The 19252-nt window shown below is 35.8% G+C and overlaps 1 protein-coding gene across 3 annotated transcripts; it reads left to right on the top strand.

The window, feature by feature from the left end:
- Positions 1 to 2249: 2249 nt before the first annotated feature.
- On the top strand, positions 2250 to 15051 carry LOC111630280 (runt-related transcription factor 1-like). Of its 3 annotated transcripts, none has more exons than XM_023374361.1 (5): positions 2251 to 2801; positions 6805 to 6918; positions 9875 to 10033; positions 13912 to 14121; positions 14314 to 15051. In XM_023374361.1, exons 1-5 carry the CDS (start codon positions 2441 to 2443, stop codon positions 14901 to 14903), a joined length of 1434 nt encoding a protein of 477 aa, XP_023230129.1. In that variant the 5' UTR covers positions 2251 to 2440; the 3' UTR covers positions 14904 to 15051. The 3 variants fall into 3 exon arrangements, with proteins under 3 accessions (XP_023230131.1, XP_023230129.1, XP_023230130.1); XM_023374362.1 differs by having other exon boundaries at positions 2253 to 2801; positions 6805 to 6909; XM_023374363.1 differs by lacking the exon at positions 6805 to 6918 and having other exon boundaries at positions 2250 to 2801.
- The last annotated feature ends 4201 nt before the right edge of the window (positions 15052 to 19252 follow it).

The raw sequence follows: 19252 nt of genomic DNA, 5'->3' as shown, positions 1-19252 counted from the left end.
ATCATGTTCGAATATAAGAAAAATTATGCAGAATAAACCCGTTCTTTGAATTAACTCCTTAATAAGATTCGTCATTAACATCTAAAGTCGTTTATTGACCAATTATAGTCGCTGTTGCAGTTTTAAAATTAAATTTGATCATTTTAATATAAAATTCCACTTCTTAAATATTCTTTCACGAAAATATTATCTGATATAAATATTATAAATATAAAATAAGTCAGTAAACACGAATTCCTACCACAGCTTCAAGATGTCTGACAGAAGGTGTGACGCAACATGACCGACTTTCTTAGCCAAAATAAGTAGGCTTAAGTTTTCCCCAATACAACTACAAAATCCGGTCTTATAACAAAAAGTTATGATTGGGTCTCCTTTTAAATAAATTCTATGACAAAATACAAATGTAAGCTTATTATACGGGACCCCGCGACCGTAAATTTTGCGGTACAGTAGTTACGTCACTGGTTTGCTTTCTTGTAGACCCAAGGGAGAATATCCGTTGGAAAGATGAAGCGGTCTTCCTCTTTACAGCTGGATACTGAAAAGCATCTCAATTTACGTACTATACGAAACACAATCGGCAGTCCATTCTAATACGCAAGATATTGGTGAATAAACATCAAAAAAAGTGGCATCATAATTCAAGAACACCTACCGCAATCCTTAGGGAGGACATATTGGTGTCAACGAGACAAAAAAAAATACGCCCATCTTCTGATTGATAAAGAGCTAACGGAGCTTTCGTGTAGTGACAGAGAAGCTAAATAGAGCAATGTTTACACTTTCATTCATGTATGAAGTTACTTCCGACGTTAACAATAATTTTTAAGATGTATCACAATTATCACTGACTTATATCATTTGATATAATATAAGGCCTTACATTTATCCAATTTTCATTACTCAAGCACAGCACATTGAATAATTTATCGCTTTATTTTATAAATAATTGTCGTAATTTGCACCATAGATAAAAAATTAAAAATAAGTTAGTAAAATCTCGTAATTTCAATATAAGTTATATCGAGATTTTCTTACATATTAAGAATGCGTAGCACACTTATCAACAGAAAGGTTTTATGGCAACTTTTATGACACAGAGTACATGTTTACTGTAGAATAGCCATAGAGTGTATTATATCAGAACATCTCAAAAGAAAATTTTTTACTAATACTGGAAAAAAAACAAAACATTTTTTCCCGTTTTCGAATAAAATAAATTCATTCTTAATCCATTTCACCAAATCTAATTTTTTCATTTAAAAAAAAAATAAATCTAGAAAAAGAATTGTCTAGTTTTAAAAATAGAATAGAGAAGCTCTATTCAATCTTTTTTCTACACTCTACCTGAGTTATAACATCAAGAAACGAAAGAACTAACAAAATATTTATATTTGATAGTTAAGAAATTTTTTAAAAAATTAAAAAAATAAATAAATTATTATATTAATTAATTGGGTAATACATCTATTATGATCTATCCTCCATTATATGTGTCATATAAATTATAGTATTAGATATTATCCTTTTATTCCTTCTGTGTGTAATTTTTTTCTTAAATTGTATTGAAATTTATAGAATTTATAACGATTTTCAAGAATAAATTAGGCAAAAGTATCAGATTTGAAGAAGTATAACAATTAGTTTAGCCATTAACTGTGTTCAATGTGGAGATGTAAGAGTATATGTGTTGTGCTAATTTATTTTAAATAAGAATTACGATAAATTCTCACAATTTAAATTTTAAAAAATTTTTATATTTCTAAACTACACAAGAAAATAATTTCAACAATAACTCCACGTGTAAAACCGTCTCTCCCTATTTTACAATGGAACAGGTCGCTTCTTTGATAGGAGGCGATTTACTCTCTGTCTCATTCCGCGTTAAATTGTAGTACGATATTAGTTGAAATAATTTAACAATTCGTGTTAAAATATTTATTAATATTAAATTATTAAGTAGGATTATAATTTATTTTGATGCAGGAATTAGTAAATTTAAAAATAGCAATGTTATAAATTGGCGTAACGATTTATGCACTTTATTACTGATAGTTTTCGTCATAAACGTCGTTAATTATAACGATTCGTTTTACTTCGTAATTTATTACTTCCTGATTAATTTCAATTGGAGAAATTTTTTACGCTTTTTTTCTCATTTAAAATAAATAAATCTGTGTTGAAATTACACGTTTTAAGTTTTTAAGTCTTGGAAGATTTGATTTTGAGTGGTGTTTAGTGGCGTTTAAAACTGTGAGAAAAACGCGAAGATTGAACGACAGAAGACACTACTATTGGCGCTTACGTCACACACGACTAGGCGGAGTGATACGGCATCAGCCATCCAGGGAGGGAGAGTGGCGCGTGGTTCGTTCCCATTCAGTCCACTGCAAAACGTGTCGGGTCTAAGATAGGTGTTCGGGTTGCGTACAACCTCATGCATCTTCCTCGTGATCGGCACGGCAACTCTGCCGTTCGTACAGACATGATGACCGACTTTCTTCTATCGGGCGAGCGTGCACTGAGTGAAGTGCTCAGCGAACACCCTGGTGAATTAGTTAGGACAGGAAGCCCAAATCTCGTATGCTCAGTGTTGCCATCTCACTGGAGATCTAACAAAACTCTACCTGTGGCCTTTAAGGTTGTGGCCCTAGGTGAAGTGACTGACGGCACCCTGGTCACTATCAGGGCCGGAAATGACGAGAACTTCTGTGGCGAATTAAGAAATGCATCGGCTGTCATGAAAAATCAAGTAGCCAAGTTTAACGATTTGAGATTCGTGGGAAGAAGTGGAAGAGGTGAGTGTTTTGTTTACTTTTGTGTTACTCCAAAGCATAACGGTTATGTGATGTTTGTTTACAAACCAAAACCATGTGACGAAACCTGTGGAATTGCTTAACAATCAATAAAACCAGCACGAGTTTGTCAGGATTTTTAATCTACCACAACCGAGATATTCCCGCGTGATTTACAGGTGTTTTTTAAGTTATGCTTTAATTTCAGTGTTTTTATTTAAATCGGAATTGCTTAATGCTTTTCGCGTTTAGTAAAACACTGGCAAATTCTACATATTAAATATATACCGCCGATATTTGCACAGTTTAATACCTGGTAACGTTGTACGGTTGCATCCGACTTGGCCAGAATGTTTACCCAACAGCCAAGCCAATATCCAGAAATTTGTGCACTGCACACCGCAAGAACATATCGGATGACACATCACCTTTATTGTTTCACATCTACAATAGGAAGGCTGCCCCTCATCCATTATACATATAAGAAAGAAACAAAAAATACGATCATAAATTCCAATTATTCTAGATGGTAATTTACGAATATAAACACATTCCCACGTTAATAATTATTATTTTCTTCGGGTATTATTAAGAGACCTACAGTTATCTGGTGCAACTAGCTACAGAATACAATTCGGTCCACCTACTGCCCTATTGTCTAGGGGTGCAAATAGCGCGTTCAACTGGGTCAAACGGGGGATCAAAATTAAGAACGTTTCACCTCTATTGTTTTTCTTAACGGGTGCCAAGGTCTGTTTCCAAATCATCCGAAAACAATAAGGAAATATTAAAAGGAGAGAAGGTTCGAGTAATTTATCGTTAATCTAGTCTTAACGTGTTTGCGCTCGAGCCTTTTTTTTCCCCTCGCTCGTTTTCGTTTTCCCGTTACGGTTTGATCGGAAGCGTTAGAGTAGTTGATTCGCTTGGGACGAGACATTTGAGGCTGAGCTTAATGTCGTCTCGTGAAATTAGCACCGTTCGACTGTTGGAGATTTCAGACGCCACATCACTATTCCCGTCACGCCCTTGCCTGACAAAACCACACATCAACCAAGCAACCGCAAACTTGTGTTTTTCCCTCGCCCGCTTCTCTGACTCATCCGACTTGTTTCCTGTTTATTTTTTACCTTAACCACTCTAATTTTTTAGGTTTTACACTAATTAAACCAGAAAACCATACTTTTCTAAGTGTTTGTTACAGAAACGACCAACGGCCAACCGCAATCCATAAGTGATTTTCGGTTATGATAATTGCTTTTCTGTCGTTTTTTGCCATAAGTTTCCAGCAAAACATTTTCTGTACAATAGGAATTAAATGGATACGGATTAGTAATTAAGACCGTAAACAAAGAACTGAAGGAATATTTTATGATTATTTTTATTTAAATTCCGCAATAATGCAAAAATCTATAAGTGGAAAACGAGTTTAAAACTCGGTTTTTCGTTACGTATAATAGACCATTGTTTAATGTGTGTGTATGCTAAACCGAACGATAAAATTCTCGTTTATTTTCTATCCCTAGTTGTATATAATATCGGCAACAATGACCCTCTTGATGAATAATTGAGCGCGTCCCAATTGAAATGAAAGAAGCATTAGGAATACAATCGTACAAGAAATAACCACGAAAAAAAAAAAGATGCAACTCCTACAAAATAAATAAAAAAAAATTACTTTTACTGACCTCTAGTCGGCAAGTAGGTCAGCTAATTCCGTGCCATGTTGTAAAGATCCGCAATTAATGTAACCTTTTTGCCCCTTACGACCTGAAAGGGATCAGAGCGCAACTTTTCCCAAGAGAAAGGCTATCCAGAAAGAAGATAGATAAACGTAACTTCCTTATTTAGTTACTTACTCGAGTTTGAACTGGTGATTAGAAAAAAAATATAAAAAATAAAGTTTTAATTTTATTTAAGAAAGAACTAAGATTTTTATAAGGCACGAATTATTGTAAATTAAACAATGTTTAAAGCTTAGAACGTATCGCGTATTCGACACTTATAAAAAGGATTTATTATAGAAAATAAACAAAATGGCATAACCTCTATTTTTTTCATAAAAAAATAAGATTTCTTTACGTCTTTTTTTGTATACATAAACTTAATGCGAACGAAATCTTTATAGGTTCATGCAAGAAGATAACATTAAATTCGGATAGCATCTATCTATTCAGAGTTTCTCTTCAATAAGACGGATTTTTCATGTTAAGATGAGGACAGGAATAAGATGCAGACTTTATGCACATTTGTACTCCTCTTTTATACTATAATAAGGGTATTACGAAGCTTGAGGTCAAGAGAAGAAATGTGAAAATCTCCTTTAATAAAATATTAAGTAATTTTGAAGATGGTGTAATTTTTAAACGCTTTTCTTTACAGCACGAAATTTATTATAGATCAGAAAATATATTATTAACCGATGCGGTTGAAAGTAATTAAAAATTTGGTTTATGGTCTATTTTTTATGTAAAAATTGATTTAGAGCAAGAATATATCGTCATAAATTCGTTTGCTCCGTCGAAGAGTGGGATAGAGGTTAGTCCGACACCAAAATTTAGTTGAGGTCTAGCAAATAAACAAACTCCGACCAAATTTGGTGTCGGACAGCCTTTGATCCCCCTTAATCTGTCTTCCAATCATGTCACTAGATTCTAGTTACGGAAGGAATAGAGAAGTCGCGTATCTCGTTCTACCTTTCAAATGGAAGGTTCGTGTATAGAATTTTTTTTAAAGCTACCAAACTTTAGTGTCGTACTAATTGCATATAAAGTAAATAGAAATTGGTTAGGCCATGTCATAGACCCGAGAGATGCGCGTTTTCTGTAGCAGAGCGGATCGAATACAAGTTCTAACACATGGATTTTATATAATTTAAGGATATCATTCACTAGTTAAATAGTAAAATAATCATTGTATCGTATATTAAATTAATAAGTATATACTTTTGAACGAATAATTTTATTAAAAATTAATTTTTTTATATATCTTATTAAAAATTAGTGGGAAAATTTTATTCTTTGTGCCTATTGTATAAGTATATAGTAGGCCTTTATTATTAGATTATATAAAATTGTTAAACGTTAATTATTAGTTAGAAGTCTAAGGTTAATCATTAGTCACTTAATTCTTAACATAATCCGTAGATTAATTACCTGTGGGTTGTAACTTCTGGTTTAATTTTAAGGGTTATGAAGTATAAATAATGCTAAATTTAACTTATCAAAGTATTAAGCCAAATAATGAGATATTCTTCGAAAACCTTAAATAATTTTTGATAATTTTATGAAACTTTTTACTTATAAAAGAATTAAAATTAAAATATTTTGTAAATAATTGGCCTTATAATTGAGATAGATTTTACTAATTGTCGAAACTTAAATTTTAAATGCAATAACTAAATATTCAAATTAGGAGTCCGGATTAACAAGCAGTTTATAGAGAAAATTTTTATTTATTTATTTTTGTAAAGAAGGAAAAAATAAATAAATAAGAAGTGGATTAATGTATATTCATTGTCTAGCAAGAGAAATGTAATGAGCTGTGTTTCGAGTATGCGATAAAACAAATTCTTTTGTAGTCATTCTTCTGGCATTGCTGCGAAAGTGGCCGAAATCTAAAATGGCGGCTGCCTTCTTAAGCCACTAACCTTTCCGAATTGTTAGAAAAACTGCTCGTATCTAATTCGGTCAGGATTTCTCCCAGATGTCAGAAGTCATCTAGCTTAGCAACGCTAACTCCTAACTATTATTGACATCCCTTCTTCGGGTTGGTCATTCACTCGGTCGCTTCAGGAAAAGAGCTGATCGCTATGGTCATCTCACCTGCTTTTTTTAGGGGACGCACTTAATCCAACCTTCACTTTCGGGATTTTCTGTAAATTTGACAGTTTAAAGAATACACAAAAAGAAATTTTTTTAAAGCTCTCTCCCATAAAAAAAGCGAAGAGAACGGTTTGCGGTTTTGTTATCGATGCCGTTTCCGAAACTAATTACCGTTTCTCTTACAGGTAAAAGCTTCACGTTGACCATCACAGTCAGCACGAGTCCTCCTCAAGTGGCAACATATTGTAAAGCAATCAAGGTGACCGTTGACGGACCAAGAGAACCACGCAGTAAGACCCGTACGTTTCCGCTAATTGAGTGCATGTGGATGACTGATGTTCCCCTTTCGCCTCCCCTAGTTTAGCCCAACGTCCATTTGTCGAGTTTCGAACCACCCTTTCGATTGCCGTTTCTCTTCTATAGTGGCAATTATGGGTGTGGTTCGGCCATCCAGTAATGGTTGTTATGAATGGTTTATTGGGATATGTGATTGGATAGTTTCTTCTTCGAGTGACTGTTTCTAATGGTACTCGTAACGGAAGCTATCCGCTAAAATGCTCTGAATAGTTAAAAATAATATTAAGTTTAATAATTAATTCTAAAAATTCAAACATAATTTACTAGTGTTACAAATGATAAAAATAATAAAACGAGCCCCGAGTTTTTGAGGTTAATTACTGTTTAAATTGAAGCGGTTTCATCCATCTTTATTGATATTATACATTTAAGTGCTCATAGATTATATCTTGCAATAATTAACACCAGTAAAATTTATAAAGTAAAACATTTTAAATTTCCTCGGCGAAGGTTACACTAGTAAATTGTGTTAGTCGATAGTTTTTTATGTTAATAAATAGTTAAATTATATTATAATTAATAAAATTAATATTATAGAATAAGTTAACAATGTTTGTTGGTGTGTTCTTATCAGGATTTCGAATCGATTTAGCGTAGGGCATAGAAGAAATTAAGTTAAGAAAATCAATTAGTAGTTTTTAAGTAAAGAGTTTTAATAAAATTATTAAAAGTTTACAGTTTTTGGAGATTCCTTAACAAAATTTGTTTCTGGTCGATTGGCAATGTTGTCGACTGTGTTTCTGGTTCAGTCGACCGCAAAAATAAAGACAGAAAAATCAGCTAAGGAAAAGAAACCAAAAACCGTCTTTTGTCACTTGCAAAGACTTAAAATGCTACAAGCCGTAAATTTATTAATTACATATTCAATGAGGATAAAGCATGTCCCGAGTTAAGCTACTTATCGAAATTAACTGAGAAGAGAAAGAGAAAAAAGGCGGCGTGGCGTCACAGTTTGCTGCACCTTCATCCTTTACAAAAGAGTAAAATTGCTAGGTTTTACGCGCACAATTCGAGCTTTGGGGTGCGAATTAATCGATGGCAATTCCTCCCCGTTGCGCCTCCATAAAAATAGAGCAAGGTGAATCCCCGCAAGTCCCCCGGGCCACGCCGAAACCCAAACACTTCCTTGTACCATACCGGTATATTATAGAGTTGATGAATTGCAACGAACTGGGCACGGCACGGGCGAACACCCACCCCAATTGTAGCTACCGTAACTCGTTTTGAGTCTTTGCTGACCCGTTCTAATAACCCATGCCGCACCCCTAATAACATGTTTCTCACAAACACAACAGCTGTCCACAGTAACAGCTGGCATCCGGATCAATGGTTGAACTTTATCACGGTGTTTCATATTGGACGGGGGAGGAGACTGTTTCGAATTATTCATTACTACCCGGCTAGAGAAGCTTTTGAAATTCGTTAATCCCCGTATTAGAAAAGGCCGGATGGGATCTTCGTATCTGTAACGGGGAGGGAAGTGATCGGGCATACCACATTCTCATCCTCTGTTCTACCTTATCTGCATGCCGCCTGGTCTTTCGGTGCGAGCTTCTGATATGTCGTCCATAGTCATCTGTTATATACAACGGGCGTTGGTTAATCTGTATATCAGGTGTTTTCTGGTTCTTCCGAGGCGGCCTACGGGCTGTAGATAAGACCAGAGGCGTGCTTCAATGGAGCTGAAATTTCTGCTATTTATTTGAGAGATGCGTTGTAATTTCCGAGGCAGCCAATATGTTTTTGTCAGTGCACCTCGCTGCAGTTCAGTCAGGTAATGTGGCGGCAAGACAACATATTATAGCTGATGGTCGCTTTTTTACAACCGGAGTAACAAGTGTATATGACAGACCTGGCTGTATACGACTGACGCAAGTCATGTCTTGAATTACGCGGCTTCCGGCGCAGCAGATAATTAGACTCGGTTGCGAGGGCATATGTCTGCCAACGATTCGAAGATTAGATCGAGAAATAAAACCCCAAGCGCTTTTTTTTTAAACATAAATAAATACAGTCCGTATTCTTTTAACCTACTTTGCTGCCGTTTTAATTGCAGTGAGGGTGTGCGCTATAGTTTTTGGGTGTTATGAGAGTGAACTGCTTTAGTAACGAAAATAAGGAAAGCTTTTCCGCCCTCATCCCTCTCTCTTTTGCGCCCACTCGCACCCCCCCTAGAGAGGTGCGCCCCGTAGTAGGGTGGGAACCACTGTAATCGTTAATTGTCACAGATCGGTGAGTCCCCGCTTATTAGTGTGTTTCGCCGTTAAAAATAAACGTACGTTATTCTATTTTTTCTCTTCTATAGAACGACCCTGTCCAAAAAATTGCCGAAATTGATCATTTTTGTCGATTATGTAAGTCATATTCAGCAATAACAGCTTGCGTGAATTTTGGAGAACAAAAGTAATCCTGCATTGTTCCGGTAGCACTATAGTTCCAGGATTTACAAGTATAGACCGGCTATTAAATATCTTCTACCCCACTATTATGATGGGATGTGCAGCGGACGAAAAAAGCGATAATAGACTTAATGCTGCGAATAGCTGTATCATTAAGTGCGTTGTTAGACGGGTGTCATCCGACGCCCACTAAATCACATCGTTCACCTGGTATCTACTCTATCTTGGAATTCGCTACCAGGTACATTTGTATTATGGAAAGAGCCCGGTTTGATATTTAGTGGGTTCGTCACGTGATCGCCGGCTTTACACATTGTTAAGAATAGCGAGAAGCAGATAGGCGCCATATTTCGAGGCGACGCAAGCGTTTAAAAAAGCGTTAAATGTCATTTAATCCAAATGACTGCCGGCATTTATAATTGCGATAATTAAGAGTATGCTAGTAGTTCGCTTAATAACGCGTAATAACGAAGGCTGATTGGATTTTGTGTTTTGACAGGGCAGCAACAACAGTTACGGGCGTTTGCCAGTGCCTTTGGACAGCGTCCGACATTTCTCGATCCTCTTCGAGAATGGGAACATTTGAGGAGGAAGACAGCAGAACAGTGGGCTCTCGAACTTCCACGTCGAATGCCCGCACCTCCCGGTCCTGCCCAAGGTAAGTTTAGTCATTTATCTCTAAGGTAGCATAACCTAGCATTACAGATCATCTCCACCCCGTGTATAGATGCGATTGGAATGTTCGACCGCTCGGCTGCATTTTAGCTGTCATAGTGCACGTGGAAAGTTATCCTCAGGGCTAATTCTCAAAAATGATCCATCTCAAAAATCATTCTCTTACACAATACCTCAAGCGACTGCAATACAGCCTGTATTTTATTTTTAAATGTAGGCACGCCAAATATTCTCCATAACATCTCGCTTACTTCTACGTCGACAAAAAACTAATAGAAAGTATGCTTTTATGTTCATTAAATAAGCACTATCTAAGTGACCAAAATATTGATCCATTTGACAATATCGAGCCAACAGCTCCACATCACGTCATCTAGTTCAAGTTTTCACTGAGATTAGATTAATTTACGGACTGCACCGAGAAACTATTGATTACGGGACGTAATTAGAAGCGGTTGATAGTCATACGGTTGAAGGAGATCTATATGGCAGACTTCGATTGAAAGTAGCATTATTTAAAGCAGTAGCTGAACATGACAAATCAGCATCATCATTCATCATACGCTGATGAGAAAGGAGAGGTCGTAAAAATATTGCAAATTGCTTTGCCGATATTCTTACGGTTGTTTGTTGGGACGTGGATGAGATTGCGGTTAAGCGGTGTCTTAACAGGTCTGGCTCACTTGGAGAAAACAATTAGTGGTTCTGCACTTTTGACAACTTGATATTTCTCTTTCTGTGTGCAAATGCTCTCAATTAAAATCCTTTCCCTGTTATTGTAAAGGCTTTTATACCGTGCGGTAACTTACTGTGATGCTAGCTAGGGGGATCTTATAATTACGACGAGGAGTGCTACTACATAATTAAACCCAGCTTTAAGGTAAATTCACGTTAAATATTATAAGCGGACTGTTAAATATAGAAGCGCCTTCCAAATCCATATAATAGTCCAAATGTTCAACCCACTATAATGCAATCAAACGGTGCGAGGCTTTATTATATTGAATAAACGGCTACATTTATAAAGGTGCAAAATGTAAATTCACTCGTGCGTATACACATAGTTGCATTCTTAATCCCTACGCGTTACCAATTGCCTAATGTGGAGTGCCTGCTGCGATTTTCGTACTTCGTAGGGCTTAGCTTACTTTAACGTCTTCCGTATTACGATTTGTATACAGTTGTGTGTATATCAAACCTACAACAGCTGCGTTTATGTAGATTCTGTTTGACTGGTTATGCCGTACGCGTTACTATATACAGTGGAAGCGCATAGCTTCTACACGTATTGTATTAATTGATTATATCTCACAACAGTAGCAGTCTTTAATCAATTTCCATGATTAAATTGAAAACTGATATAGAATTATGTGCAAAGTTAAGTTTATTAAATTTGTAAATCGAAATTATTTTGAACGCATACGTCGCACTTAACTACAGCTATGCAACCCGTTAACTATGAGTGGTCGGTGCATCCATCATCACTCTAAAATATTTAACTATCACATTTTAAGCCATTATACAGCATTTACTATTGAAAGATCGGTGTTTGCGAAGTTTAATGGTTTGACGTCGCCCTGCTTGTATTCAATAGTTGATGTCTATCGACCCTTTAAATAATACAATCTCGAATATATTCTAGTAAAGTTGAAAGGGCTCGTTTTAATATGAATTTGAGAAGTATCGCATGTATACAACGTGAAATGTATAGAGTGGATGGCATACAAATTACATTATGGGCGTCGATGGGGAGCTAATTGTTGTTTAGGAGTGTAGTCCACTATAATAATTACAGGGTAGGTGGCTAGGCGCTGCATTTCTGAGTTCGGTTCCAGTGTTTTCAATCTTACGCAATTCTCGATACTTTGGCCTTTGTTTCAAACTTAATTCCAATACATTTCTTCTTATTAATTAATAGCTTAATCGCTGTATGCGTCTAATTGATAACCTATACTATTATGTGGCATTAGTATAATAGCGATTCCAACGTACTGCGCAGTCTGTTTATTATAATTCTAAATTTATAATAAGTATTTTTATGTAATTTCGTAAATAATGCATAACTGTAGAATAAAGATAGTAAAAAAAAACTGGTTTTTAATTTTACGCATTCTAATCTCGCTTATAGGCATTGACGATTATAAACTCACATCACCTCACAATAAAGGAAATGTTTCCCCCCCCCTCAATTTTAGGCCTATATTTGCTATTTTTGTTTAGGGCAAGAGGAGGGTGAAAGTTATATTATAGCGTGAACTAAATAAATCCACTCGGAAGTCAAATCTAGCCCTTGGGCTTTCTTTCTGGGTTTGATATATAGTTTTTTTATTTTACGTTTTCTTTAATTTTCGACTAGAAGTTATTAATTATTATATTATATAAGTTTAAGGCCTTATCGTAATAAAAAACTGAGCATTTAATTGACCTATTGTTCGCTCCATTTTCTTTTTGTAACGGGAGAAAATAATACTGCAATATCTGAGGCCGGAGGAGAATTCTACTTAAGTGAACATAGGTCAAGTTTTTGGAACAATTTCTCTGTGCACAAATCAAACTGTAAAGAAGAGAATTTTCAGCATCATAAAATATAGATTTTTGTCGATGAATAATTTTTTTTGGTGGAAAAATATATATGAAACAACCTGCATTTGTTTGAGATTTAAACTTATATTAAACAGAAGGATTATTACGGAGGCAGATATTTAACTGTGAATTAAATTTTAAAAATTAACTTGATATTAAACAAATGTTAAGAAATAGCAGAACTGAAGCAAATACAGTATTTAAAATTTGTTCCAGTTCTTTAACAATAGGCCTATGCATAAATTTTTATCATATTATCTTGGAGAATCGTCGGAAAATTTACTGTTTGATTGCCTAAATAATCTTAATAATAATATTTTTATTAACAGTTATAAATTTGGTCTTAAATATTTTAATAATTAATGTTGAATTCCGAACGTTTAAATGAAATGTAATGTCTTAATTTAATATCGATGAGATGGGATTGGTAAAATATGTAATTTCTAAGCATTATAGGCCTATTATGTTATTTTGTTAATAAATTAATTTAGTAATGAAGTTGTTAAATTTTGTTTTGTATTGAGGAGAAATCAATAGTTAATAAATAGCTTGAATATTATAGAAATTAAAGTTGATTTTAATAGCCTATCGCTGATTTATTTGGGCTATGGACGACAATGATTGGATAGGAAATTCTTCATTTTTAGGAATCTTTGTTAACGTCAGAAATTCGCAAAAGAAATAGCATAAATAGTTAAGAGAAGAGGAAAAATTCTTTTTTCTTTACATAGCAGTCTTACAGAAGTAGAATTATGAGACAATTAGGAGTGAAATTCCGAACAGTGGCTTGGATACGGAGAAGGATTATAGCCACGCCAAGAATCTGTCTCTGGCCATTAACACAATCGGCAATTCTCTATCGTCCTCTTGGTTATCTGATACGGTTTGCGGTTCGAAATTCTTTTCTTCTCGATGGCAGTTAAAAGTGACAGTTGCGCATCCCAAAACCGTGGATCAAGCTAGATGATAATTTGATCAATTGATCATTTCGATCACAAAACTGCTAGAAACTAGATAATTAGTTTCTCATGAGACTCGACTTTTAATTTATGCTTTTTAATTGCGGTATTTCCATTACTGATGCAATTTTAAACGTTAATCATCGAAAGTATTTATCGCTGATTCTATTTTAAAGATCGAATTAATTTACGGTTGCAAATATAAAAGAAACTTATCATTTGTTAACTGGAATAATGCTAGAGAATTTCTTGTAGGAGATGGAAGGAGAATGTAAGAAGAGCCGTCATTAAGCTACTAATTGTACCATTCGTCTTTCAGATCCGACTCAAGCACTTCATCTGACTGGAACTGATGCCCATTGGACACCATATGCTTCCCATTACACACCTTATCTGACACCAGCCTCGTCTTTACAAGGTTCTGGCTTCAGTGGTTCGGCTGCTGTCACTTACCAATTAGACGGAGCCCTAGCAGGCACGTCGGCAGCATCCCATGACACCTGTACGTCAGGCAGCCAACTGACATCCGGTACTTAGTCTTGTCTTTCATACTCTAGTGACGTAACAATTAACAGAAACATCCACGCTTCGACTATTCCGCTAGCGTTTACTTTGTTATATATAACTAATATATTCGCTTGATTTAACGTGGCTTAAGTTAATTTATTAATTTTCTTATGCGCTTTCGTGTATTTAAGACCTTTCTCCTCTTTTCAATCAGGTCTTTCGGAAAGAGGTCCTACAACTCCAGCCGGTTTTCCCTCCCTAACCGAATCCAACAGTAGTCTACTCAAAGCGGATTCTCTTCTAGTTTCACGATACAACAATGCTCTAGCAGCGGCCGATCTTTGTCTTACTGATAGACTGAGTGAATTACGTCAGGGATTGGGTGGAGTAACTAACCAACAAACACCGTCGACAACGGTATCGTTACTTCCCGGCACTACAACTAGTCCCTACTTATCTGCAAGCCATCCAGGCTACAGTCTATTATCGTCTCACGGTTACTACAGCAATGGAAATAACACTAGTGCTTCCTCGACGGGTATGTACATTGGATCACCGGTAGTACCACCATCACTGCTATATCCGCAGCTGTATAGCCACTCGTCTCTTCACCTATTAGGAAACGAGTTAAGATCTGCAACTGAAGCTAGCATATCTCAGCGATCGGAAGTTAACGTTTCGGGAAGATCCGCAGATTTCCCTGATGGTAACGGGGAATCTCGACAGGCAACACCTACAGCGGGAGCCATGTTTAATTCCACGACTAACGGTCATTCGGACCCGACCTTATGGAGACCTTATTAGAATGTAGAAACTTATTTTAAGAACGGATGTGTAAATAGCTATATCACAACGACCTCATCATCATCGTTATCATCCCCCCTTCGTCCTCAGCAGTAATTTTGTATGAATGTTGAGATGGTGAAGCAATAAATACAATATCCCTATCATATATTTTTTGTATGGGTCTGCCTTTATACCTATGGTTTAAGTAATTTTATTATAATTTTTTTCGAATCAAAATCGGATCGCTCTACGATGAAAGTTTAAAAACCTCTTTCCAACTTGGAAATTAAAGATTCGGATATCAATCATAGTCTAATTCTTTTTTTTTTTTTTTAGATACAAATAGCTAATTGCGATAGCAAAACATTTCGAAACGGAAACTTTAAAGTGCTTTTTTTACAGTTTAAATCAGAAAATGGGAAAGAAGGAAACTTTGTCCATCCTTCATACCCATCAACATCCAAGTATGCAAAAGAGAAGGGGGAAAGTTCAATCAAACAGATTACAGCTTGTCGGATGGGGAGCAGGAGATGCAAATGTCATTTTAAGTAAAACTACAACCATTTTCTTCAGATTTGAAGTCATAAAAATCAAAATCAATTTAACATTTTATCAATTCAATTTCTGGCGATTTATCAAAAGATAATTACCAGTTTAAGAAACGATATCATTAGGTCATACACTCTCGATTAATAATTAATAAAGATTAAATACATATTGACCTATATATAATTCTATTTAAAAAATAAAACGTTTTTAAATCTAATTAAAGATATATAAAAGATTTTTAATTTTAGTAGTAACAGTAATAAAAATGCTCCTTTTTTTCCATTGCGAAATCACTTATCTCGTAACATCCGAGTAGTCAGAGAGCAAGAAAGAAAAACACTCTAGAGAAGTGGTGGAATTTTTGTAAATAATTTACAGACAAGTCTGTTACTAAACCAATCGTTTTGTATTCGATTCGGTCAAAAAGCTGCTGTCAACTCCTAGAAGAGAACTGGTTTAGATTGTGTCAAAGCTAGACCGGGTTTGGTTTGATCGCCACACAAGCGTGCAGCAACAGCGATGCTGCCAGGAAATTGATGCATACGATCTGTGCTTCCACTTATTCCGATGGAAACAAATCAATAAGTGAGAGAAAAGTGTGGCTCGACTGGGATTAATTCAACAGTTTACCTCTTGTGCTCTCCATGGCTTGTTTTTAAGAATAAAGACCACAGATTTTACGGATTTATATTCTTTCTTTCCTATTGAATCGTATTCTTTCTCTCTTCGGAAATTTATTTTAATTGAAAGAAGAGTATCATCCTTTATTTTCGATTCTTTTGCAAACCTTTATACCGAAATCACTGACAGAAAACGACTCTTAACACTCTCTATTCAGTTACGAAAGTTAGTATTTAGGAAAATCGCGTGTTCTTTCATAACGGAAAGCCTAATGCAACACTTCTCTAGTAGTCTATGAAGGAGGAAACTTGACTTTTAAAAATTAATTTATAGGTTGGGTCATAAAAACGCGATTTATGTCATTTTTTTCCCCTTTAGCTGAAGTTTTTACGGCTCGGATGGTCATTTGTCTTTGCCTACCTTACACATTGATGACGATACTATCTTATTATGATTTTTCGAATAGGGATTTCTATATCTGAATTTCCCTCATCAAAATCCGATGAATGGGGTATACTGAATTGAGACTGTATATTTAGTGAGTATCGCTTGAAGATATGATAAATGCAATTGTCACCACTGAAACTCTATCAAATAGAATCAATACGACATTAAGTAGGACATTACGTCTCAAACACTGCCATCTATTTAACGCTTAGCCACAGCTGTTACGTCGGATGTTGCTATAGCAACAATGATCCGATATACCCCCTCACAACTTTCCCTTGAGCCAAGTGAAGAGAGAAAGACAATTTTTGATAAATTATGTTTTACGACTGGCTCGGCTTCTTGACTCTATTACGTCCAATCACTGTTATTTTGGTGGATTGGGACCTAAGATTCACTTTTATTGATATTCTTAATAGTTACGGAGTATCCGAGTTACAGAATATGATGGCACTCTGTTTATTCACGAACGATAAAATCCTGTTCAAGATTAATGACAAAAATTTATAAAAGTCAATGTTTAGATTATCGAGAGAGTTAGAATTTATTTAAAAATTTAAACACGTTCTAAAAGACTGAAACGCTTTTTGAATCGAAATTACATCCAAGAACTATTACGATGACAAACGGGAGGATGCTTCTAAATGTATCAAAACTCGTACTTAATAAATAATGAAATTTTTAAAACGAGAAAAATGTAAGTTTTTCGAGTGTGTTCTCGAATCCTGTGGGTAAGGTTAGCCACAACCGGGAACATTTTTCCCGAAGCGTACACCAAAAAACGGTTCCCCCAATCCAGACAAAATCAGAACACGTGGCATTCCCCCCTCGGGAAAGTGCAATAATAAGGGTCCTTATATTATTGGCTGCTATAATTTATCAAGCGTCCCTTCCGTAGACACAATGAATGCAGACATGACACACAATGGGTTAGTCGGGTGCAGCTGCCGCTCTACGCCAGATGACATTCTATTGTGCGCACCTCCGCCACCCCCATCAGCTGCCTCCGAAATTATGTATTTGAACTGATTCATTATATTTAAAAAGCACAAAAAGTTAGCGTGATATCATTTTACTTATTTGTATACAATCAATTTTTAAGCGTGGGAATCGCTAAAATTCGTTAAATCATATAAAAAAATATTTCGTAATATTTAATAAATATGTAAAGGATTTTTGTGTATAAGTTTGAATAATGATAATATTTAAAGTAGGAATTATTATTTTATATATTGTAACTGTCGAGAATGGTTAGTTATCCGGTCTCAGCTGCTGCATCGGATCGAAGAGTGAGTAATTGATAAGTAAAGCCCTCTTCACACCGCTAGACCGTATTTAATCCCTTCGCAAAATGACCTTAGTGACCTGTCGGTAACACACAAAAGTAAGTTCTCAAGTCAACTCTCGGAGGGAGTTAAAACTGCACTGTCTCCAATGACATTCGGTTCATTTCTGCGGAGACTTCTATTCCTAATCTCGAGGGATGATCGTAATCTCCTCTCCCTAGTTCAACTTGTGGAAAGTGATCGACACATTGCCAAGGGACTCGACCATTCTCAGAAGGGATTTGCTGGCAGCTTTCATTTCCCGAGGATTTGATGCGGCTCAGAAAGACGGCAAACTCTTACGTTGTGTCCGTTGGATAGAAGTCGGTATATCCTCCCATCAATCCGACACAAGAAGTATTCAGAAGTCAGTGTGCATGGTAGAGTGAGACTAAACAGAAATGGCTAAGGCTGGCAGCTCCAATAGGGAATAAACTTAGTGCTCGGAGCAGGACACACAGAAGAGAGAGAAAGGCAGATTCCTTTTTCGAAGTCGGTGCAGATGACCAGAGAGCAACCGTGTATCTATTTACAAGAGTCAACTCGAATATTGAAACAGCTACTTTTATTTGGAATATCAACAAATACGGGAAAGTTTCACTGAGACGTCTTTTTTCGACTGATAGGCAGATTTCGACAACTACTTGCACGACAAAATTGACTTGCTCGAAATGTTCTTATGTAGATTTTTCTTGTTTTCTTTTAGCATATTCAATACTTTTTTTTATTGAAAAAGATCAGGATTCAGCCAGTGTAAACAAGATAGCTATGCACGACTAATCCATTCAGTCTATCTAAGCCCGCTTTAAATCTCCGTTTAAACTTTCGACGATATATATATATATATATATACTGTATATAGCAAAAACCATCAATCCATGCAAAGTGATAAAACTTTCTTTTGGATATATAGACCCTATAAGGTCTTTTAAAACTTCTCCGGGTATATAGCGTGAATTTGAACAGTATATTTTAATCAGCAGCACTCTCCGACTTACAAAAACGCTGCAGATAGAGTGCTCTTAAGAGATCTAAACTGCAAACGTACCGACTCGTAATATAATAAATCCATATACTCTATGACTCACTATCCTAACACTCGACAAAGTTGCCAGCCCTAAAACTTGATCACGTAAAGCAGCGTCGATGCTCGGTGTCCACTAATGCGTGGACGATGAGTCAGGGAAGGGATCCACAGGGACCGAGTGGTCGATATGGCGTTCATTCTTGGTCTCTGGTAGACCGTAACATACCCTCAGCCCCAAGCTGCGGTGTCTGGTGATAAGGGTGGTAGAATAGAAAGTCAGACGGCTGGAAAAAATTAGGTAAAAAAGACCTTTTTCTATCAAACTTTGAAGGTATTAAAAGACAGAAGGTCACGTTGCTTCGTGTCTCCCTTGGGGTCATGTCTAAAATCGATTCTAA

This window comes from Centruroides sculpturatus, unplaced genomic scaffold, assembly GCF_000671375.1.
Source record: "Centruroides sculpturatus isolate CEXI.00-Female unplaced genomic scaffold, Cexi_2.0 scaffold558, whole genome shotgun sequence".
Taxonomy (NCBI): Eukaryota; Metazoa; Arthropoda; class Arachnida; order Scorpiones; family Buthidae; genus Centruroides; species Centruroides sculpturatus.
Note: the sequence above shows the minus strand (reverse complement) of the source record. Positions and strands in the feature narration are given on the sequence as shown.

Bases quoted from the DNA above. Each gene is read 5' to 3' on its own strand.
- LOC111630280 (XM_023374361.1), top strand. From the start codon at position 2,441: ATGCATCTTCCTCGTGATCGGCACGGCAACTCTGCCGTTCGTACAGAC. The intron at 2,802-6,804 runs GTGAGTGTTTTG...TTTCTCTTACAG, and splicing joins CGTGGGAAGAAGTGGAAGAG to GTAAAAGCTTCACGTTGACC. The intron at 6,919-9,874 runs GTACGTTTCCGC...GTGTTTTGACAG, and splicing joins AGAACCACGCAGTAAGACCC to GGCAGCAACAACAGTTACGG.